The sequence below is a fragment of the Gymnoscopelus braueri genome (assembly GCF_963280865.1).
Source record: "Gymnoscopelus braueri genome assembly, chromosome: 12".
In the NCBI taxonomy this organism is placed as follows: domain Eukaryota; kingdom Metazoa; phylum Chordata; class Actinopteri; order Myctophiformes; family Myctophidae; genus Gymnoscopelus; species Gymnoscopelus braueri.
The window spans coordinates 14952662-14974144 of NC_137614.1; the positions used below are offsets into that span (position 1 = coordinate 14952662).

Consider the following 21483-nt stretch of genomic DNA (forward strand, 5'->3'; position numbering starts at 1 on the left):
GTGCTGTAACAGTTATGGCTACAACGTTTTGTTATGTAATGCTTTATATTTTAACAAAAAAATGACCATCACAAAGACACTATGTAGTAGGCTATGGCTTGGTTCTGGAGCTTCTAAGAAACGCTACGCCTCACATGTGGGTCCAAATGTGGTTAATTCAGACAGAACATAATTATGAGTATATCAGGGAACATGAGTACAATTTTGTATCATTAAAATTATTATTTACCTAAAGACAAAGTATTTTCTGGAGATTTGCATGTACCCCAGTCGTTATGTGATCACATTGTCTTTCAGTCAAACAATGCAGTTGGACTATTTTTAATAAAGTAAGTAGTCCAGGCATCTACATTATTATCCTTGCATATCATATAACTGATGAAAACACGGATCGTGTCAGATTCAGGCACAACTAGGCGCTAGAGTAGAAAATATATAATGTTGATATCAGTGGTGGTGGATATGATTTTTTTTTGTTGCTTTTTTGTTATCAATTGTTTTTTATTATATCACAAAAACAATACAATTATGCCAGCATAACATACACAGAAGCATTGTGTGAAAACAAACTAAACAAGAACAAAAACAAGATACATGGATATGAAAAATGTCAAATCTTAACAAAATAAAGAATGCTGATGTTGACACATCATATGGGGGACCCTGGCACAAAATCTCTTCCCCCCCCCCCATACCACATTGTAGAAAAACTCTGTTACAAATAAAAGTGTGGTATTAAAAATTTACTTGAGTAAAAGTACAAAAGTATTCACATTAAAATATACTTAAGTACTGAAAGTAAAATAACTAATTTAGCAGAATGTCACATTTCACAAGTTTCCAAATGTATAAAAATCTTTTGAAAATAGCAGATCTAGTGATCTTGTAGATCGGCTGTTTTCAAATAGCCTAAGTATGCATAGGGCTGAAGTGTATAATGCATGTTTTGTAATGATAATCAAAATCTACAAAGTTTTCAAATAATTGTAGTTGAGTAAAAAGTACAATATATCCACTACCTCTATATATAGAGGTAGTGGAACAGTGGTTCTCAAAGTGGGTTCCTGGGACTCTCAGGGTTCCTTGATGGGGGTTCTAAATGGACCCTTACAAGTCTGTAACTCTGACAGTATACAAATGGAACCAAATGGGCCATTTTGGTTACATTTGTTGTCAGAGTTAAGGGGGGTCCTTGAAATGTTATAGTTTGAGAACCATGGAGTAGAAGTAAAAGCACTGAAAGTACAGTACCTGAGTAAATGTACTTAGTTACTTTACACCACTGCTTTAGACCCCCCCCCCCTAAATAAAATGTATAAAAATAAACAACAACAACATGAACATGTTTGACATATTAACAGAACGGTCAGGCAGGTATATTGAAAGCAAGGTAGCCCCCCCCCCTCCCTCCTTGAGGGAAAGCGAATGAAGAGAGACGCGCATGCGTGTTGGAAACATACGACCAACATTGCTAGTAGTCAAGCTAACGGCTAGCTCCTGAACCCAGCCAGTACTACCATGGAGAGAAAAGGTAATCTTTATTACAGACACTTATCTAAACGTATCGTCACCGTGGTGCACCAGACAACACCATGAATGCTATGTGTTTGTTTTGAATGTAAAAGAGTCACGGTGGCACTGCTCTGGCTTTCCAGCTGGCGGCGGAATCGAACCGACAACGTCTGTCACGCACTGTTTGAGCTGAAGCTAACATCGGCGTCAATAGAAACAGGATTAGCCTGTTAGCCACAGTTAGCGTAATATGCAGCTGTAATTCGTGTGTACAGAAACTATAAGTGACAGCGTACTCGTTGCTTTATATGTTGACCAGTGTCTAGATGGTCCATTAGCTGTAATCTTGCCACGTACTAAATGTTAACCATTTTCTGAGAAAGGTTACCCTGAGGTAGCTATAGCTCAGCCAGTGTTTGCCAGGTCGGCTTATTATAAGCGACTTTGGGCCTGTTTTTCTCCAAAGTTGCTTATATTGGTGGTTCCAGGTTGCTGTTTTTTGGGCTTGTTTCTAGTGTAGTGTAGTTGTTGCGTATTTGGGGCTTGTTTCCTAAATGTTGTTTGAGAGCCAGTGGTTCAAGGACCCCCAAATTAATATGCATTTGTCCACCACCATGGACCCTCATCTGCAAATATTCTGTGCCAAGGGAGGGGACCCCCGTACCAGATTTGTGGTGTTAAAATGTTTTAAAAAATATCCCACATTTTGTCACTTTTTCAAGATTTTTTTTTAAATTTCACGTTGTGAACTTGTAGATGATCGGCTATTTTCAAATAGCCAATGTTAGTGCTCGTGTGGCCTATTATAGTAGACGCTTCTTTTTGGCTTGTGTTCATAGACCTGGTTGCTTATTTCTCTCCCAAAATCTGGCAACACTGGAGCTAGCACATCTAGCCGCCTCTTCAGACAGACAAACCATAAACCGTTTTTATAGATACAACAACAGTAACATTATTTTAACCTTTTTTATATAGCACGTTTTTTTAAATCGATTTCAGACTGTCTGCATTGTGCATCGTGATGATCTAATCATTGTCAATTAAGTCAGTGTTTTTCTCTTTGACAGTGTTGGCACTCCAGGCGAGGAAGAAGAGGGCGAAAGCCAAGAAATCCAGCAAGAAGTGAGTTCGTTGTTGTCGTTGCCCCCTCAGCTGTGGGTCGCACTTAGTTTAGACTGAATGCATGGCTGCGCGTCACTGCAGGTGTCCAGAAAAGGACTGGACACACTGGCAGTCTGACATACACGTGCTGTCTGTCTGCCCAGTACACAAGTTGTGAGGTCAACGGCTGTGTCTGTAGTAAGATGTTATTTTAGTCTTGCATTGATTTGTCAACGCTAAAGGCTAGTTTGAGGGATGGGTGTTCTCTTCAAATTATACATATGAAAGGGGAGTATAATGGCTGGTAGGCCATTGAGATATATATATATATATATATATATATATATATATATATATATATATATATATATATATATATATATATATATATATATATGAGGATGCACATATTCAACTCCCTTATTTTAAGGTAGAATGCAATAGAAAGTATAATGTGGGCTTGTCTTGGGTGCTATAAACTGCTGCATGTTGTGAAAACAGTTAACTAATATTGCACTCTGGCCATTGGCATTGTTGTCAGAAGCTATGAAAATATTCACCGACACCTACTGAAATGTCAATCATCAGCGCTCGATGTTTTGGTTTTACCTAACTTGATTCTACTATTCATGCTATTGCAGGCATCCTGCAGAGCATTACATAATATACCCAGTGCTATATTTAAAACAAGAGAATGATGAAGCCTGCATCAGCCCACTGAAGCATGGCATTTCAATGAAAACAATATTTCCATTGCAGATACATAAACCCTGATGTTGTTAACCCGCCGTTGGTGAAACTGACTTGGCCGTTCCCCCCCCCCCTAATTTTGTTTCATTTAGCATTCACAAGAAATGTGTTTATATAATGTTTTTAACGATAGCTTTGCATGTCATATCTCCTTTCCTACATGTGCTCAAAGCTGTAAATTCACTGGCAATGTTCCATATTGGCATAAAGTGGGAACAGGAGCTGGTCTTTCCGTAAATTTTTCCATAAATCCCCCATTCTCAACCTAGTATAATTTGCGTAACACTTCACCTGCAGCTGAAGTGGGAATGAAAATGTCAGTTTTCATTCCCACTATACTATATGATGTTTTGTTCTATGAACAACACTGCATCATAGTTTTGTATTTGAACAATCCTTTACCGTTTTCCAAACAGTAAAGTTTTAGAACATTTTGGAATATGCAATTAAAAAGTGAAAAACAGTCGACTTGAGCACAACATTAGGCTTGTCTCTAAATGGACAACATGGCAGTCTTTACAATCTTCACCAATAAGAACAAAACTACTTGCCAAGAATAATGCGGTGTAACAAAGATTAGAAAAATATATTTTTTACATGCACTACATTGCACCACATTGCAACTTTCACACGTTATGGTTTTACAATGAAAAGATGCCAGTGCAATGAGCACCCGGTAGATACGCACCAGTTGTCACTGACAGTGGTATGTGCACTGACAGCCAGAAGACTCCCAGTCATGACTTTGGAGTGAAAGGGCAATAGTGAATGAGATGTCACTGGAAATGCCATGTCTGTTGAATCCTCTTAGAAAAAAATGCTTCATAGAAAGGACAGGAGCGTAAGGGCACTTGAGCAATATAGCCGAGGTGGGAATCAACATGGATATACGTAGATACCTCATTGGGCGCTGCTGTTCATTGAAGCAGTGCATCATCATGGCGCCATATTTTATTGAAGCAGGAGGTCTATCCACAATTAAATCACCATAACTTGCTCAACCAATCTTCACTTGATTTGGTAGTTATGTTATGATAAAGGACACCTGGTTAAATACAAAAATAAAATAATCATCACCAAAACAGTTAACACCTTATCTTAGATAGATAGTAACAGTAATTGTTATAAAATAGAAAAAAGTTTTAGTCTCAGGTACTCAATACAACTCAGCCATATTTCTTGCAGTGGGTTTATGGCAAACTGCCCTACATAATATGCAGGTGGCGTTAGTCAATGAGGCGACAACGTATTTATGTCTATGGGAATTGAGCCTAGGACGTTGACATTATTAGCACATTTCATTGATTGATCCACAGGGGCACCACTTATACACCTCTTTTGTTTTGGTGTTAAAACAGTGCACAAGATATTTGTCTGAGATCCTGTGCACCAGAATGGCCACAGTTGCGCCCATGTTGTACGCAGAGTAGGAGATGGAATGAGAAGGATGTGGGTGTGGTGACAGTATGTTGGGCCACATCAGAAATCACTATTTGTCAGTTCTGGAGTAGAAGTAGAAAGTCACCACCACCCTGGTTGATGCAGTTAACTATTGTGGTGTGCTCATTTAACCCCATGAACCATAGCGTCCCTATTCTGCGGCGAACATTTGGCAAAAATGGCAAGTTCACAACATATTGCAACACAATTGTGAGCTTGTAGATTGGCTATTTTTGGCAAAGATATTTAGTGTAGATTGGGGGAGGGACCTAGTAGTGATTCGCGGGCCGACCCATAGCCGACGGGTTATAGATTACGACGCAATTATCGTGGGGCGGGCGAAGCGGGTCAACCCATGGAAGAAAAAAGAACGCCAGAACACACCTTCTCTCTCTGTCTCTGTCCCCCTCTCTCTCTCTCTCCCCCTCCCTCTGTTCCCCTCTCTCTCCCTCTGGAAAGCAATTGAATGGACTTGCTTGTGTGTTTTTCTTTGGCGGGTTGCAGGACACGCTGGGTCGTTGATTTATATTCATTTTTGTGGGTTGGGTCGGGTTTGGCCCCCGTGCGGGGCAGGTTATGAAAAAAAAAACCTGACCCGCGCATCACTAGGACCTTGTATAGACCCCGGGGGGACTCCAGACCATGGTGTATACCGTATATAGGGATTAAGTGGGTAAATGTCTACTTTTCATAGATAGTAAATTTGTAACAACTAATACACAGAGTCAGAGCTACTTACAAATAGTCAGGAAAGTGTTCTCTGGCCTTGAGTCCTGATGAGTGCTCTGATTATTGGCATGGATGCGTTTGCCCTGCAGGCAGGCAGGCCATCCGAGAGCTCAGCCGCAACCACAGGCCCAGCCTGAGGACTGGCCCCAGGAACCCGAAGAAGAGATCCTTGGCTCTGATGATGAGGAGCAGGAGGATCCTAACGACTACTGCAAGGGTGAGTGCCCTGTCTATCTGACTCTACCCTGGCTGTTCCTGTTGCTAGGCTGTAAATTCAATGATTGTCCTCTCTCTGTGTGTCTAGGTGGTTATCATCATGTGAAAATAGGAGACCTTTTCAATGGAAAATACCATGTGATACGGAAACTAGGCTGGGGGCACTTCTCCACAGTTTGGCTGGCCTGGGACATTCAGTAAGAGCAATTAACTACCCCCTCAGTTTTCTTCTTTTTTTCTCTTTGACTCCTGAAGTTTGTAAGGATACAAAGTGCTGCCAACTGACACAGTTATTGTTGTTTATGTTCAGCACTTCCTGTGTGAAAGTTAACATGCTTTGTGGTTACAGGGTGAAGCGGTTTGTTGCTATGAAGGTGGTAAAGAGTGCAGAGCACTATACAGAGACAGCGGTGGATGAGATTAAGCTCCTTAGATCTGTGAGTAGCTCATATACTGATTAATCTTTTCTTTCATGGGAAGTTGAATAAGAATCACCTTAATCAGCACAGTGATATTAGGAATTGAGTAGTTTGTCTTGCTTGATGATGCCACAGAAACACATTGACAATTTGATTTAATTTCATATTACCTAGTGATGTGATGCAAATTCATGCAATAACAAGTGGACCTCATTTAGTGCCATTATACACATACACTAGACAGTGCCGTTTGTACATTCCCTCCACATACTGTAATCCAGCTATGTGTTCAAGCAGCATTATTGTACACTGTTTTTGATTGATTGAAAATGTTATTAGGCAAAATAATGTAAAACAGCACAGTTACATTTATAATACTTTTGTCTAAAAGGTCCGACCAAAAAAGTCCTTGCGGACTTGTTTCCGTTGGGGTCCTTGAATTAATTTCATAGACATATATAGTAGCAACCAAACAGTTCAAATCAACATAAGAAACAGAGAAAAAAATACCACTATGTACAAAAAAAGCATCATGATAAATAAAATAAAAGTATATACCAAAAAAAGGGAAGCTGTTAAGGCAACTCCGCACCAAACAGACTCGTCCAGACTATTGCAGACTACTCCAGACTGCAACAGACTGGTATTCGGTTGGCAAAAGTTACCATTTAAGTCTGTCAGCCGACTGGCCATTCATGTGCTAATTTGACTTTTAGCGTGCCAGCGTTGCCAGGTCTGCTTATTATAAGCGACTTTGGGCTTGTTTCCCTGCAAAGCCACTTAGGGATGTTCCCAGCGTTTTTTCTTCACTGACGTGCAGTGGTGTAAAGTAACTAGTACATTTACTCAAGTACTGTACTTAAGTATAATTTTGAGGTACTTTTACTTTACTGGAGTATTTCCAATTGTCTATACTTGTACTCCACAACAATTATTTGAAATGTTTAGTTACTAGTTACTTTGCAGATATAAATCATTATGAAACATACATTAACCTCTTTTGCCCTATTTTATACCTATAAGCTATTTGAAAATAGCAGATCTACAAGCTCACAACGTGTTGCGATGCACGCGTTCTGAGCTTGTAGATCTGCTATTTTCAAACATTTTTGTACTTTTACTTTTGGTACTTTAAGTACATTTTTATACCAATACTTTAGTACTTTTACTCAAGTAAATGTTGAATTCTGGACTTTTACTTGTAACAGACTCAGAGTACATCTATTGCATTCAAGCCTGGAATTTCGTCATTTTAGGGGCAAGGCCACTTGGCCTTTGGTGTTGTAATTTTTTGGAAAGGCCCTGCCCGGTCTTCCTGCCAGGGCAGGAAGGCCATCCAAAAAAATAATAATGATTTTTAAGTCCAAAAATGATTTTTAAGTCCACGGAAATAATGCATTTAACTTGAAGGTTAAGGATCATTGTATTTTAATATATTATAAGAATAGTATAACTATCTGTGAAATATAACCCGTTTATTTCACAAAATAATGTGTTGGCAAATGACCAATATTTAGTTATATAGGTCTCAATATGTCACATTCAGCCCTGGACTTCACTGACTGAAGTAGGGGTCACATTAATCACATTAGATTCACATAATGTATTTTACCCACAATTAATTTTCATTCAAATGAAATGTTAATGAACTTGCACTAATAATGACTTTAGTTGATTTTTCACTCTTTAAAATATAGTATTTCTTAATTATTAATAATTACAGCTTTTTTTTTTTTCACGATTTTTTATTGTTTTTAAATAATAATAAAAAAGGAACATACAAGATTTCCACCCGACAGCCATAATATATAGCCAATATATGGTTCTGTATCAGTATATGAGTCCGTTTTTGCAGATTTCATTCTAATTGGCTACTATGCCTGCATATGAATTTCATGAGCCTGGGTAGGTCACCCTGGCTTGGCGGAGATATGCCCTGTAGCGCACACTCCGCCAGTGATGTAAAGTAACTAAGTACATTTACTCAAGTACTGTACTTAAGTACACTTTTGAGGATTTTTTACTTTACTGGAGTATTTCTAATTTTCAGTACTTTTACTTCTACTCCATACATCTCTGAGGAAAATATTCTACTTTTACACCACTACAATTATTTGAAAACTTGAGTTATTAGTTACTTTGCAGATATAAATTATTACATTATAAAACATACAGTAACCACTTTAGCTCTATTTTATACCTAGGCTATTTGAAAATAGCCGATCTACAAGCTCACAACACGTCGCGAAGCGACGCGTTGTGAGCTTGTAGATCTGCTATTTTCAAACATTTGAGTACTTTTACTTTTGGTACTTTAAGTACATTTTGATACCAATACTTTTGTACTTTTACTCAAGTACTTCTACATTGCAGTATTGATACTTTTACTTAAGTAAAACATTTGAGTACTTTTTCCACCACTGCGCTCCACACAGCAGCAGCAGGTGAAAGCAATTCACTTAAACGAGGGTTGTGTTGCACACCAAAACTGCGCGAAAGTAGGTCAAATCAATCAATCTCTCTCTCTCTCTGGGAGCAACAACGAGAAACAGTGAATGTAGGTTTTCATAGACATGGTCGCTTGTTTCTCTCACATAATCTGGCAACACCGACAGCCCTTTGTTGTCACTGCCACTGCTCTGCCAGTCGGCTAAAAAGCTGAACATGTTCGGTCGGCTCTGGGTCGGCCGAAAAGGTCCCGACGGACCCCCCGACGGACCCCTAACCGACTGGCCGACGCTTCCCGAAGCCAAATCGGCCCAAAGTCGGGCCGATTTGGATTGGTCTGGAGCCAGCTTTAGTGTACCTATGAGACTGTTCTACTGTCCCATGAGGAAGTGAACCCTGTGCACTCCCAAAACAATGCTCTGGAACATTAAATCATTGTGTATTGTCAGAATACTAATATTACAGTCTGTTTTATACCGTTTTATTAAGCTGCATTTGTTTTGTGTTTGCTGCTTCTGTTTATGCTTAGGTAAGAAACTCGGACCCTGATGATCCCAAGAGAGAGATGGTGGTCCAGCTGCTCGATGACTTCAAGATCTCTGGTGTCAATGGAACTCGTATCCTTTATAGCTCCCATTACCTCCTGGTGTGTTTTCAGTGACCGCATTGTTGTTTTTGCCCAAATGGAAGATGGGACTCCTGTGAAAAGAAATGGCAATGGATTGTTCTTCTCCTTGTCAAATTCATATTTAAGCCAGCACACAAGTAACAGTGTAAAACAGCCCACCCATTAACCCGAGAGTGTGCGTGCGTACAGTATGTTCCGTTGGCGAGGAATACTTGCTGGAGAAACAGGACCACCACTGATCCAGCCATCCCCCAAAAAAGACGAAAAAGCAAAAGATGTAGGGTGATACTTCCCAAGATCATTCAGTGTCCTCACACCTCCCTCCTAACATACTTTTCTCTGTGTAATGTCACTTATTCTTGTGAAGGTGAAATAACTTTGGGGCCTAATGCAACAGAAATATGTGTGGCCTAATTCACAACAAAACGCAGAGAAGGACACGCTGCAACAAGCTGCTAATGCATCCACAGTCTGGCTTCACTTGCACTTGACACTTTTTGCCCCCTTGACTGCTGTGTGTCAGATGTGTGCATGGTGTTTGAAGTGCTGGGACATCACCTGCTGAAGTGGATCATCAAGTCCAACTACCAAGGCCTGCCTCTGCCTTGCGTTAAGAGTATTATACGACAGGTAACCTGAAACCACACTTTTAAGTTCTCTGGGGCCAAACACAACACCTTGCTGACTCATCAACTGGTACACATTCAGATTTGGCTGGAGAAAAGAGTGCCCATTTATCGTTATAATTAAATTGGCCTTTATTATAAGAATTGCTTTTCATGTATTTTTGGTAGCATCTTTGGGCTTTTTTAATCTCACCTGCAGGAATAAGTAGTATTCTTCCTCGTATTTCTTTTTTCTTCTGTCATTTACTTGTATCGCTTTATGACTTTGCTTCTACTGTTTCATTACTGCTTTATGACTTTGCTTCTACTTTATGTTCTTTGCTGCTGATAAAAAGGCGGAGGCCGCAGAGCTCGTAACCACAATGCAAAATTGATTTATTTAAAATACAGAAACGACAGGAGTTTTCCTCGTATCTTTGTCGCTACCATGATTATGAATGGCTAAAATGCAACCTGGATCAGTTCTGCTCATTTCTGTGTGTGTGTGTTTTCTCCAGGTTCTTCAAGGCTTAGATTACCTACACACCAAGTGTCAGATCATTCACACAGACATCAAGCCAGAGAACATCCTAATGAGTGTTGATGACCCCTACATCAGGAAAGTGGCTGCAGAGGCTACAGAATGGCAGAAGGCTGGGGCACCCCCTCCCTCAGGATCAGCAAGTATGGGTCTCGGGATGTTAATACTTAACTAGTTAACTATAATCTTTTGTAGAATAAAAGCGCATATTGCAATAAAATTATGATCTGAATATATTTTAGCTTCCATCGATCAAAAATGTCATAGTTTGACTGCTGAATGAATGAATGAATGTTTTATTTCCGTGTCCGGACAATTTCTTGACCCATCCCACATGGGATTATCATCAATTTTAAAACAAAAACAAAATAACAAACATTCCAGTGTATACCCAACCAGCAACTCATAATACAGCCTGATTTGAAACAAGCCACATACAGTACATACATTCATATATACCTGCACATAGAATACATAAACATTTATGAAAATTCATCTATTATAAGTCACCCTTCTCCTCCTATCCCACGCTTTATAAAGATATTCTCAAAATGCAAAAATATAAAGAAAAATAAATTCAATTAAAGTACCATTCTCATAATCTATCAGGTTTAGATCAGTAACACTCAGCATTGAAAATCTAAATGGTAGATTTGAGTCTTTAATCTTCTGATAAAGGTTAATGATCAGTTGAGGAGATTTGACTTTTGGTTAGAAAAATCAAAATTGGCATCCCTAATGGGATCTTCATGCTATTAAATTGTGTGCATATTTTATACACACAATGTGATCAAACTTTATACTAATTTGATGTTGTCATTTCAGTAAGTACAGCACCTGTGCCAAAACAAGTAAGTTCACTCCCTCTGTTATTGAATTAACAATACATCAGCTCCGCATGTTTACAGTTATGTACATTCCTACTAGTGACTTGGTTTCTAAGTGTAGCTGTCCTTGCATTCTGACGCAGACACACAAGATGTCCAAGAACAAGAAGAAAAAGCTAAAGAAGAAGCAGAAACGTCAGGCAGAGCTGCTGGATAAATGCATCATGGACCTGGAGGAGATGGAGAAAGCCCCGGAGATGCGAGAGGAAGAGGAAGATGAAGAGGAGGACCCGCAGTCTCCCAAAGCGCGGGCTTGTGCTCCCATCAGACAGGTGTCCCTACAAGACATTGCACATGACGAATTGGCAGGCAAGTTTGTCTTTTTGTAATTTCCGCTTTACTTTGTTAAGACAGTGAACAGAGAGACGGGAAACGCGGGAGAAAGGGGCGATGACATGCGTTAAAGTTCTTAGGGTTGTATTTGAACTGGGGTCAGCTGCGGGAAGGAATATAGCCTTGACTACCGGGGCACCCTACAGACATACATTTCTAATATACATTTCTAATGCTGTTAATAGATGGATAGATGGATGGATATTACACATGCATATATTTTGTCCCAATGCCGTTTGTGAAGTGCTATCGAATAAATCGGCAACTGACTTGATTTGAATGAATTGATCCTCAGTGCCAACCTGTGCAACACCCACAGAGTGCAGTGTGAATACAAATGCCATGCGGCTGGGACCAGAGGGGCTGTCAGAGGTGAACTGCAATGGCCTCTCCCATGTGGACGAGGGAGAGGAGAGGAAGGCCCAGTGGAGGGAGGAAGACCAGCACAATGGCAATGCAGAACCCACAGAAGAATGCTCCATGCAGGAGGGTCAATGCAATGAGTCCCCTCATTCCATTTGCAATGGCGTGGACTCCCCCGAGCTTGAGGACACTGAGACTGAAGGCAGGGGAGGTGTAGTCAGTGTGGTGACTGACAGCGGGTTTCCAGGTGGGCCGAAAGAGGGAGAGCTTGAGCAAAGTCCGTCTCCGGAGGAGAATGAGGCAGAGGAGAGGCCTAACAGTCGATATGATACCCAGGAAGGCCCCGGAAATGGTACCTGACCTTCTACTGTTAGACCTGCTAACGATTGAATTTATACGCTAGTTGTTGAGACTTAAAGGTCTTCGAGGGTTTTTAATCACCAAGTGAACTATAAAATATAATGAAGTCCTCCGTTTTGTATATGTTTCAGTCTGTACTCATCTCTCTCTTTTTCTTTCTCTCTCACTTTGCCTGGTGGCACAGCCAAGCTCGGAGCAGGAGCCTTGCTCATCAACCCTCTTGAGCCGCTCAATGCAGACAAGATCAAGGTCAAGATTGCAGACCTTGGGAACGCCTGCTGGGAGGTGAGTTGGCTGCTAATGACCTGAGAGATAATTTCCTGATTAGAGACCTTCCTACTAGCAACACGTTCACTGTCTTTTACCTGCCTCAATAGATGGATACAGATGGGCTATAACCCTGCATCTGATTAGGTGTATTAATTAGCTCTTGAGTTGCACAGTTACTATGGGAGTATTGTGTATTGCAATTGAAGTTTGTGTAGTCACTGCTAATTTTTATTAGTGGTTCTCAAACTTTTTCATGTCCCCAAATTGTTATGCATTTGGCCGCTGACCGCCATCTGAAAATATTTAGTGCCATGGACTCCCAGAAGAGAAGATTTGTGTACTCTACACCCACCTGCTAGCACATGTCTCCTCCAATACACATGAAGTTGGCAGCTGCTGTTTTTGTTTTTGTTGGTTAAGGTTAAAGTGTATATGATTAAGCAATAACAATCATCGTTCCATAAATGTATAGACTCAGGGGGTCCCTGCTAGGGCTGTCTACATGCAGCCGTTTACAATTTAGGCATTTAGCAGACGCACTTATCTAAAGCGACTTACAATAAGCAAGATAAGCATGTACATCAATACTTGAAGGATGATTATGTTCAGCAGGTATCATTGAGAACAAAGGTTTGTGAGTGTTTTTACTTTTTTTTTTGTGTGCATACAGCACAAGCACTTTACAGAGGACATCCAGACGCGACAGTACCGCTCCTTAGAGGTGCTCATCGGCTCTGGATACAGCACACCTGCAGATATATGGAGCACTGCTTGCATGGTGAGCTTGGCATTCAATCTGCTCATTTGCATCACCATCAAACATTTTAGAAATGTTCCTATGGCTAATATTGTTCAGTATATTCTGAAATGTGTCAGGACTTGAGTGACACGAGGAGAGAGGGGTACTGGTGATAGTAGAACTGTTTGTTTATGTGACTGCAGTAGATATTGTTCCCAATGCGCACTGCAGTGTCTGTATCCGGTAATTATGTCCCTGTTTATCCCTGCTGTCTCATCAGGCTTTTGAGCTGGCCACAGGGGACTACTTATTTGAACCGCATTCAGGAGAAGATTATTCCAGAGATGAAGGTACTGCTTCTGCTTTTCTTGTCCACTCTCTCCATTTAAAATTGTCATCATTTGAACATTAGCTCTTCCTATTGTGGTTTTCTTATTGATGTGGAAAGATTACAGCGAAGAGCTACATTCACTTGTCAGTCACTTTTAACCATAATGCCTACTGTTAAATTCTCCATGGAAATCTTAATCCGTTTTCCCTTTCTAATTGACTGTCATTGCTATTTTGGTATTGTAAAAATCTTTTTAAATAGCCAATGCATAAGTGTTTTGCAGTAGGCATGGCAGTTTATGTACTTTACAGCACATCACTGCACTGTGTTTGACAGTACAGTAATATGCTTCCTCTAATTTCTTTTCTCACTTTTATTCCTTTTCACAATAACGCATATTTGAGGTACTCTATTACATTGATTTCAGATTTTGATTTGTAGTTATTTTTGTTTTAGGAAGAGAAAAATAATTAGTTACTTTATTTAAAACACAAGCCTAATCATGTAATGTGAAGTACCACCTCTATTCCTGTGTCTATTTCCCCTCTAACACGTGGCGCCACATTTCTGTCACTGCTGAAGATGCGCTGCTGATCCACCTCCATCTCCCCCTTCACTTTCTCTTCACCTCTTCTCGTCCCCTTCACACTCCTGCACCTCCCCTCTGCTACTAGGCCCATCACAATTACTACATAATCGCATGATTGCAATTAGTTTTAGATAACTAACACATCAAATAGCGGCACGTTGTGAACTTATAGATTTCCTATTTTTGAAATGGCACATATCGTTGCTATGCGACGTGTTGTGAGATTGTAGATTGGGTATTTTAGCAATTTTTGGTTTGTTTTGTTGATATGGTATTATGTCATATCTGCCCTGTGCAGTTTTTGTTTACGAAGCCTAAATGCCAAAAACACAATTAAATCATTAATCGTAATTATTAGGCTATTGGTTGTCAACTAAAAGTTCTTGATTGTGACAGCCCTACCTTCAACTGCCTCTGCTGCTGAGCTGTGATCTGTGTACAGACTTGATTGGGACGGGGCACGTCAGCTATCTGCTGAGATGTAGCCTTCAGCTAATTGGCACTCCTTGCACTTTCCACCCCTGTAGAAAGAGAGACTTTTTTCATGTATTCTACTTGAACTCGTCACCTTTTTTTGGTTTAATATTCTGCTGGTGGTTCTGCCGTAGCTGTACTGCAACTTAATTGGGTTACTGGCCTGTACCTTAACTCGGCAGGAGTCGGCACTATTAAATCTACCATCCTCTTTTTAACGTCAGCATGACTTGGGGTTTAGGGCTGTAGCTCTGAAATTATCTGTTATTTCCCAGTTACTGATTTCAACTCAGTCATTTCAGGAACCCAAAAAAATATCATTGGACTTTTGAAAAACTTGTTAACTTGACTATGAATGCCCTACTACACTGCATTCTAAATCAAACATTTAAATACTGTAGATAATATGAAAAAACGAATCACAGTAGAGCTCAACAGTGACCGGCCACTTTTTTTGAACGGTGCTAATGCCGTAAATGAATTTCCCATTCATGTATTCCATAGACGTTTCAGAAAATCCTTACAGTGATACAATCCCTTGATTGACTTGAATGCCTGAGGTGTGAGTGCGGACCGTGCTGCCATCTGAGGGGTTTCAAAGGGTGCTGTTTTGCCCACGACACCTCCAGAGGGCTCAGCGGCAACACCTGGCGTCCCAGGTGCGCCCGCTCTGCTTTCAACCTTTCTGTGCAACTGGTTTTGCTTTAAGGCTGAGGAAGTGTCTCTAGTCTAGATTGATTGCATACAGATGCGCGCTTGGCTTCTACTGGAGCATATTGCATTGTCTTGCAACAACGTCGCTCGTGATCAAGTCTATATTGGATTGTTACAACATTATAGCTGATAACAAACATTCCCTATGTAGAAAATAGATTTGGGATGTTTTTATTTCGCCACATCACTGTTGAGCTCTATATCATGAACTGTGCATCCCTGACCGTAATTTATTTGTATGGCTCTCAAGGTGGTTTAACCCTTCTCATTTCCTTCACGTCAAATCTTTTGCATCTTATTGGCTTATGATATTGTCATGTATTGAAATACATAACCCAAGTGTAGCTGCGGCTGTCTGTAAAAACGCTGTGGTCTTCCCATACAATGCATGTCATACTAGGCTGTCATTCTCCATTTGTTAATATGTTGTTCTACATGGCTCTGTTGTGCTCTCTCTCTCTTCTTCCACTTCTCATCCTTGCTCTCTTGCTTTCTCTATTGTTTTTTCCATGCCGTTTCTATACCACTTAACCCCCTCCCTTTCTGTTCTGTTCTCATTCTACTCCTGATGTGCCTAATCTCCAGATCACCTTGCTCTCATTATTGAGTTGCTGGGTAAAATCCCACGCCACTATTCTCTGAGTGGGAAATTCTCACAGGAATACTTCGATAAGAGAGGTACGCCACCCTGTGTGTGTGTGTGTGTGGCCTGCCCTGGGAACAGTTGGGGAGAAGGCCAGGTAGGGATGGGTGAAGATCCCCTGACAGCACTCTTCACACCTGCCAAACTTGTTGGTGTGTGTTCAGGCATTAAAACAAAAGAACCGACCAACAAATGTATTTTAGACTTTTTATTTGTAGGACATAAACGGAAAGCAATCTACTAAATGATAAATTGAATACATCTGCACAGTCCTTCATTTGTTGAAGGTTCAGGTACACTGTAAAATCCTGAGTGTTAATTTAACTCTGAGCGTGTACAAATGTAACCAAAATAGACTTGTAAGGGCCCATTTGGTTACATTTGTACACTGAGTTACAAATGGATAAATGAACACTGAGGTTTTTACTGTATAGTACTATGTGGTATTTTTCACCGGGCGTACTGTTGTGTTGCAAGTTAACACACTGTCTGATTCAACCACCTCTTGCTTTCTGCCTCACAAGATTGGAATGTGGAATATAATAGGCCGATCACCAGTAGGCTTATCACATATTTAGAGGATATCTGCCATCCCTCTTCTCTCATAGTGGAGCTGCCTGGGACCATATTCCAGGCCATTTATTTTGTGAATAATTTTCTTGTGTGATAGGAGAGGAACATTTATCTCCCTCCCAGAGGATTATTGTGGTGGAAGCAGCAACCATTTAGCTCAGGACTTCTTAAGCTCTGGGCTGGGACCTGAAATGCGTTGCAAGACTATTGTTGTTGCTCTCTGCAGGATATGAAAACTAGTGTGTTGATAACGATGGCTCCCCACGGCAGAACATAAATTATGCATCCTGGCTTGAACATTTTTAAGAACCCCCCCCCCCCCCCCTAGTTTAGTTTGAGATGCACAGGGAAGACCACTGTATCCACCATCTGGTGGCCTGATTCTTCTACACTAAAGTTTCCCCATGTGAGTGCTGTCATCCTGAACCCTCTCCTTCTTGGCCTCCTCCTACACACCCAGAGTGGGTCAGTGATTGACACACTGTCTGATGAATCTGTTGTTTGTCTCGTTTGTCTCTCTTGCCTTTTGTTGCCATATGCCGGGCGACTGTGTAGACCACATAGCGTTGATCATTGAGCTTCTGGGGAGTGTCCCTCGCAAACTCATTATGACGGGCAAATATTCCAAGGACTTTTTCACCAAGAAAGGTAAAAGGGGTTTTTGAATCATTTGTTGCTGCTGAAATATAATCGGAGCATGTCGATATTAATTTTCAATATCTTATGTCTTTAACCCATACAATTGTAGACGGCTTGGCTAGTATTGCCACACCTGTTAATATTTAGAGTGTTTCATACGTGCACATACCTGGATAACAACATGTAAGCGATACTGCATGATGATTTATACCGATACTAATGGACGAGGTGGAGGTAAAGAACTCCTCTGCCAAGCCTTGGCGTGCATTATCATATTTATACCATGGCCACTTAAGCATCAGAAAAAAAGAGACTGTTTATATTTTTTTACTTTGAGAGAAACCGCTAACAAGCTGTCTTTTAGTTACTACTTTGTTTAGTGTTTATTACTGTTATGGTTACATGCAGTTTAATATATCATATTATAATATATCTATGTTGGATACGTCTTGAGGCCCTGAGGTTACTGACATATGACTGTGAGGTCCTGCAAAACTATACACACAGCGATGGCACAAAGAATCGGTTCATAAAAGTAAAAATTACTTGGACTGGATAATTAACGAGATGCATGACGGTTAAAATCAAATCTATGGCAAAATAATGTCAATCCACATGAACGCTATTTGATCCATTTTGTAGTTTTTTTGTTGTTTCTAAAAACAAAGAGCTCTATCACGTATTTCACATAACTAGGCTGTCATGTGCATTTGATTAGACTAGCTTGCTCATAAGCCCACGCCTCCCTTCACTCCCATTGCCAGTAAAGTAAGATGCTGCAGTACCCTGAGATACGAAACCACTCTCTGGACACAGTCTCCATTTGGAATGACACTTTGAGAAGTATCTTTTATGTGGTTTATACTGCTGTTTGGAAGCAGAAAAGTCTTGAGGTTTGATTCTGGCAGGATTCAGGCCCAGTAAGCAACCTGTTGGTCTAAACTATTGCCCTCACTCAGTACTGTAGGGGCCTGACATGTCTTTTACCGGCGCTTCTCCTCCAGTTGTCTTCATCCCTCTTCCTCCGCAGCAGGGAAAATATATAATCTATTTTAATTTATAATATAAATTATATATAAATCAATGTTAAGCTCATGTCTCATGATCCTCGGAGGCCCAGGGCTTAAGCCTTGGTAAGCCTTTGCATTAAGGCGCCCGTGTCTGTACACCTGCTTGACTGTAACCCATTAAGACCGATTCTTAAGGCGATTCTTAAAAATGTTTTCTAAACAGTTTTTAAAAAAAAAACAAAAACCTTTTTTTTCAAGATTTTTCAAAAATAGATCTACAAGCTCATAGGTAGTGCGGCACTCTATGAGTTTGTATATCTGCTATTTTTGAATAGCCAAAGAAATCTAAAGTGACACAGATGCGTTCCAGGTCTTAATGGGTTAAAAGATGAGTAGTTTCTGTGGCCGTGGTATAAATCTGGCTAACAGTGTGGTTTACATGTAGATGCTTAAATGGAAGTAATTAAATTACTTGACAGAATGCCCTTGCTGCTGAATGTTTGTTGATAATCAATGGGTGTACAACACTAACGCACACTAATGATCACAACTGATTATAGAAATCCTGACTAATTGAGGCTATTGTCATGTAAACATCTTAGCCTGATTAACTTAATCAAAGTAAGGTCATAATCAGCATAAACTGATAAAACATGTTGATTGCTTTTCAATCTTTTGGTTTATTTTTTGAAGCACTATAATTTCATAGTCTTCCCCCCTTCCCAAATCTTTGCATGTCCCAGAAAAGGTCAGGAGACAACCTACCTACACTCAGTGGCAGTGAATCACAAAGCTACTTCCAGAATAGAAAATAATCATGCTAGTATGTATTAGAAAAATGAATTATTGGATAACATTGTTCTGTTTAATTTGTCTAATCTCGAGACAGATTGTGTCACGTCTGTGTAGTTATCCCAATTATGAAATATCCCATGTAAACCCAGTTTGTTAGAACAAACTTTAGACCATGAACCAAATGGTTAAATTAGTTTCCTTAACCTGAATCAATAATTAGAGTATTGCTTTCATGCAAACATACCACATTACCGGTGTTTTTGCCACGAACCTACAGTAGTGATGCTGAGCAATGGGATTGACTGCTGTTGTCCATGCAGGGGATCTGAAACACATCACGAAGCTGAAGCCCTGGGGGCTGCTTGAGGTGCTGGTCGACAAGTACGAGTGGCCTCGCGAAGAAGCGGAGTGCTTTGCAGATTTCCTGCTTCCCATGCTGGACCTCATCCCTGAGAAGAGAGCCACGGGAACAGAGTGCCTACGTCACCCCTGGCTCACATTCTAGTGCTACCTTCTGACCACTGCACTTCCTTTTCTTCCTTCCTTCCCTCCCTTTCTCTCTCTTTCTCTCTCTCGCTCTCCCACCCTCCCACCCTCCCGCTCTCTCTTTCTCTCTCCAGAGACTGCAACAGATCACTTTCCAGTTTGGGCATATCTGATGAATATTTATTTCTCTTTTTTGTTTTTGTTTCATTGTTTCTTTTTTAATTTTATTTCTTACAATGTTCTTATCATTGAGGTAATTACTTCTATGTATGTTCGCTTTGTATTTGTCCTCTCTCCCTTTCTCTGTCCCTTTTTTTGTGCTGATGACGTTAAAGAGTCCAGTGGGGTTGTATTTCTTAGTTATACTGGCTCAAACTGCTGTGTTCCGTTCACTCACCTGTTCAAGCAACCCCCCTCCCCCCATCTTTTTGTAATGCTAGCGACTCGTCCTTGTTTGGTTTCACTCCTGCACTAAACCCCAAACAAATCAAGGATATGTAGCATCTATTGCTGAGTTTTGTCTCCATTAAAAAGTCTTGATATCCACTTTCTTCCTCTTATAGACTTGATTAGTGCTGTGTTCTCTTTGTTTATAAATTGTTTTAGGTTATGTTACATCTCCCCAGGCATAATTTTTGTATTAGGGTAGTATTAGGAAGTTGCACATTGGGCTGGCAGATTTAGACTGGGTGTAGCAGTATGCACATTTCCTCAGTCAGAATCACATGATGTAATGGTTTACTATCACGACATCCAGAGCTCTCTGATGCATTAAGTCATGTAGACATAGTGGAAGTCATTGTCACCTGATATTTAGTACTATCAATCGGTTGTAAGAAAAGAGATCTTTCATTGTCATGGGAGGCTGGTATTCTCATACACTCACTGCGTTTCAGGAATATAATGTTTGGGAAGGTTTCAACAAGTTGTCATGTTAAGAAGCCCAATTTAAAGGGAAAAAAGTTAAAATAAACTGTGTCTGTATATACCTGTACCAAAGAGTTTGCCTTGTTATGTATATTACAGCTGTGTACAGTTTTTAACAAATCTTACAAATGTCTTAGCTAAGGTTATTTAGCTGGGTAGTGATGTTTTAATAAAGCATTTGGAGGAAGTGTGCAAGCTCATTTGTATGTATGGCCAACTGTTCAATACTTAAACCATATTGTTTCCATAGAAATGGTGAGCTCTGATGTTATAATGGTGTCCTAAATTTATCATGTCAAATTGTGTGTATAGGCCAGGGTGTTATTAAATGTATGCTATTTGCATTACTGTCAAAGGTTAAGAGCATTTAGACTTGTAGAGATAAGTTAATTTACAGGACTTGTACCACACCAATACAATAAAACAGATGTTCATACTATGGAATGTACCACACAATAAAACAGACGTTCATACTATATGGAATGTTCGTGTTAGTCCAGCTCATTTATTTTTGTCACTCAAGTTGACTGGCTTTCACAAAGAAATGCATAGTTCAGTGTTGTACAATAGGATGTACATGTCGAATGTATGGTATAAAACTTTGTACAAGCGTACTCCATGTAAAAAAAAACATACCTTAAGCTTTAAAATTAAAGCATCAGCTCTGTGGAAATGACACTGTAACCATAAAGAATGCATTGTTGATATTTGAATATCAGGATGGCCATATTTCCGATCTTGAATCCCATCATATTACTTCGGTTCTTCTGTAATAGGAGAAAAACTGCATTAATGGATAGTTAAATTCAATGGGCATTAGTTTTGCTCGCATTAGTTTTTAATTCATTAAAGTTGCTCACTTTTAAGCCCCCAAATCCTTAATTTCAGATCACCCAGACTTCCTTAATGCCACGTTTAACAGCCACCACAAGCTCCTACAATATAATCGATCAAGCTCAAG

General features: G+C 40.1%; 1 protein-coding gene across 3 annotated transcripts; it reads left to right on the forward strand.

Annotated features, from left to right (window-relative positions):
• Nucleotides 1-1437: 1437 nt before the first annotated feature.
• On the forward strand, nt 1438-21005 carry srpk1a (SRSF protein kinase 1a). Of its 3 annotated transcripts, none has more exons than XM_080443624.1 (16): nt 1438-1531; nt 2580-2634; nt 5622-5749; nt 5837-5945; nt 6098-6185; nt 9145-9232; nt 9767-9873; nt 10367-10532; nt 11215-11240; nt 11360-11585; nt 11905-12324; nt 12517-12617; nt 13273-13380; nt 13622-13691; nt 16035-16127; nt 19430-21005. In XM_080443624.1, the coding sequence occupies exons 1-16, from the start codon at nt 1519-1521 to the stop codon at nt 19612-19614; spliced, it is 1983 nt and encodes a 660-aa protein (XP_080299750.1). In that variant the 5' UTR covers nt 1438-1518; the 3' UTR covers nt 19615-21005. The 3 variants fall into 3 exon arrangements, with proteins under 3 accessions (XP_080299750.1, XP_080299749.1, XP_080299751.1); XM_080443623.1 differs by lacking the exon at nt 16035-16127 and adding an exon at nt 17221-17313 and having other exon boundaries at nt 1439-1531; XM_080443625.1 differs by lacking the exon at nt 16035-16127 and adding an exon at nt 17221-17313 and having other exon boundaries at nt 1439-1531; nt 11929-12324.
• The last annotated feature ends 478 nt before the right edge of the window (nt 21006-21483 follow it).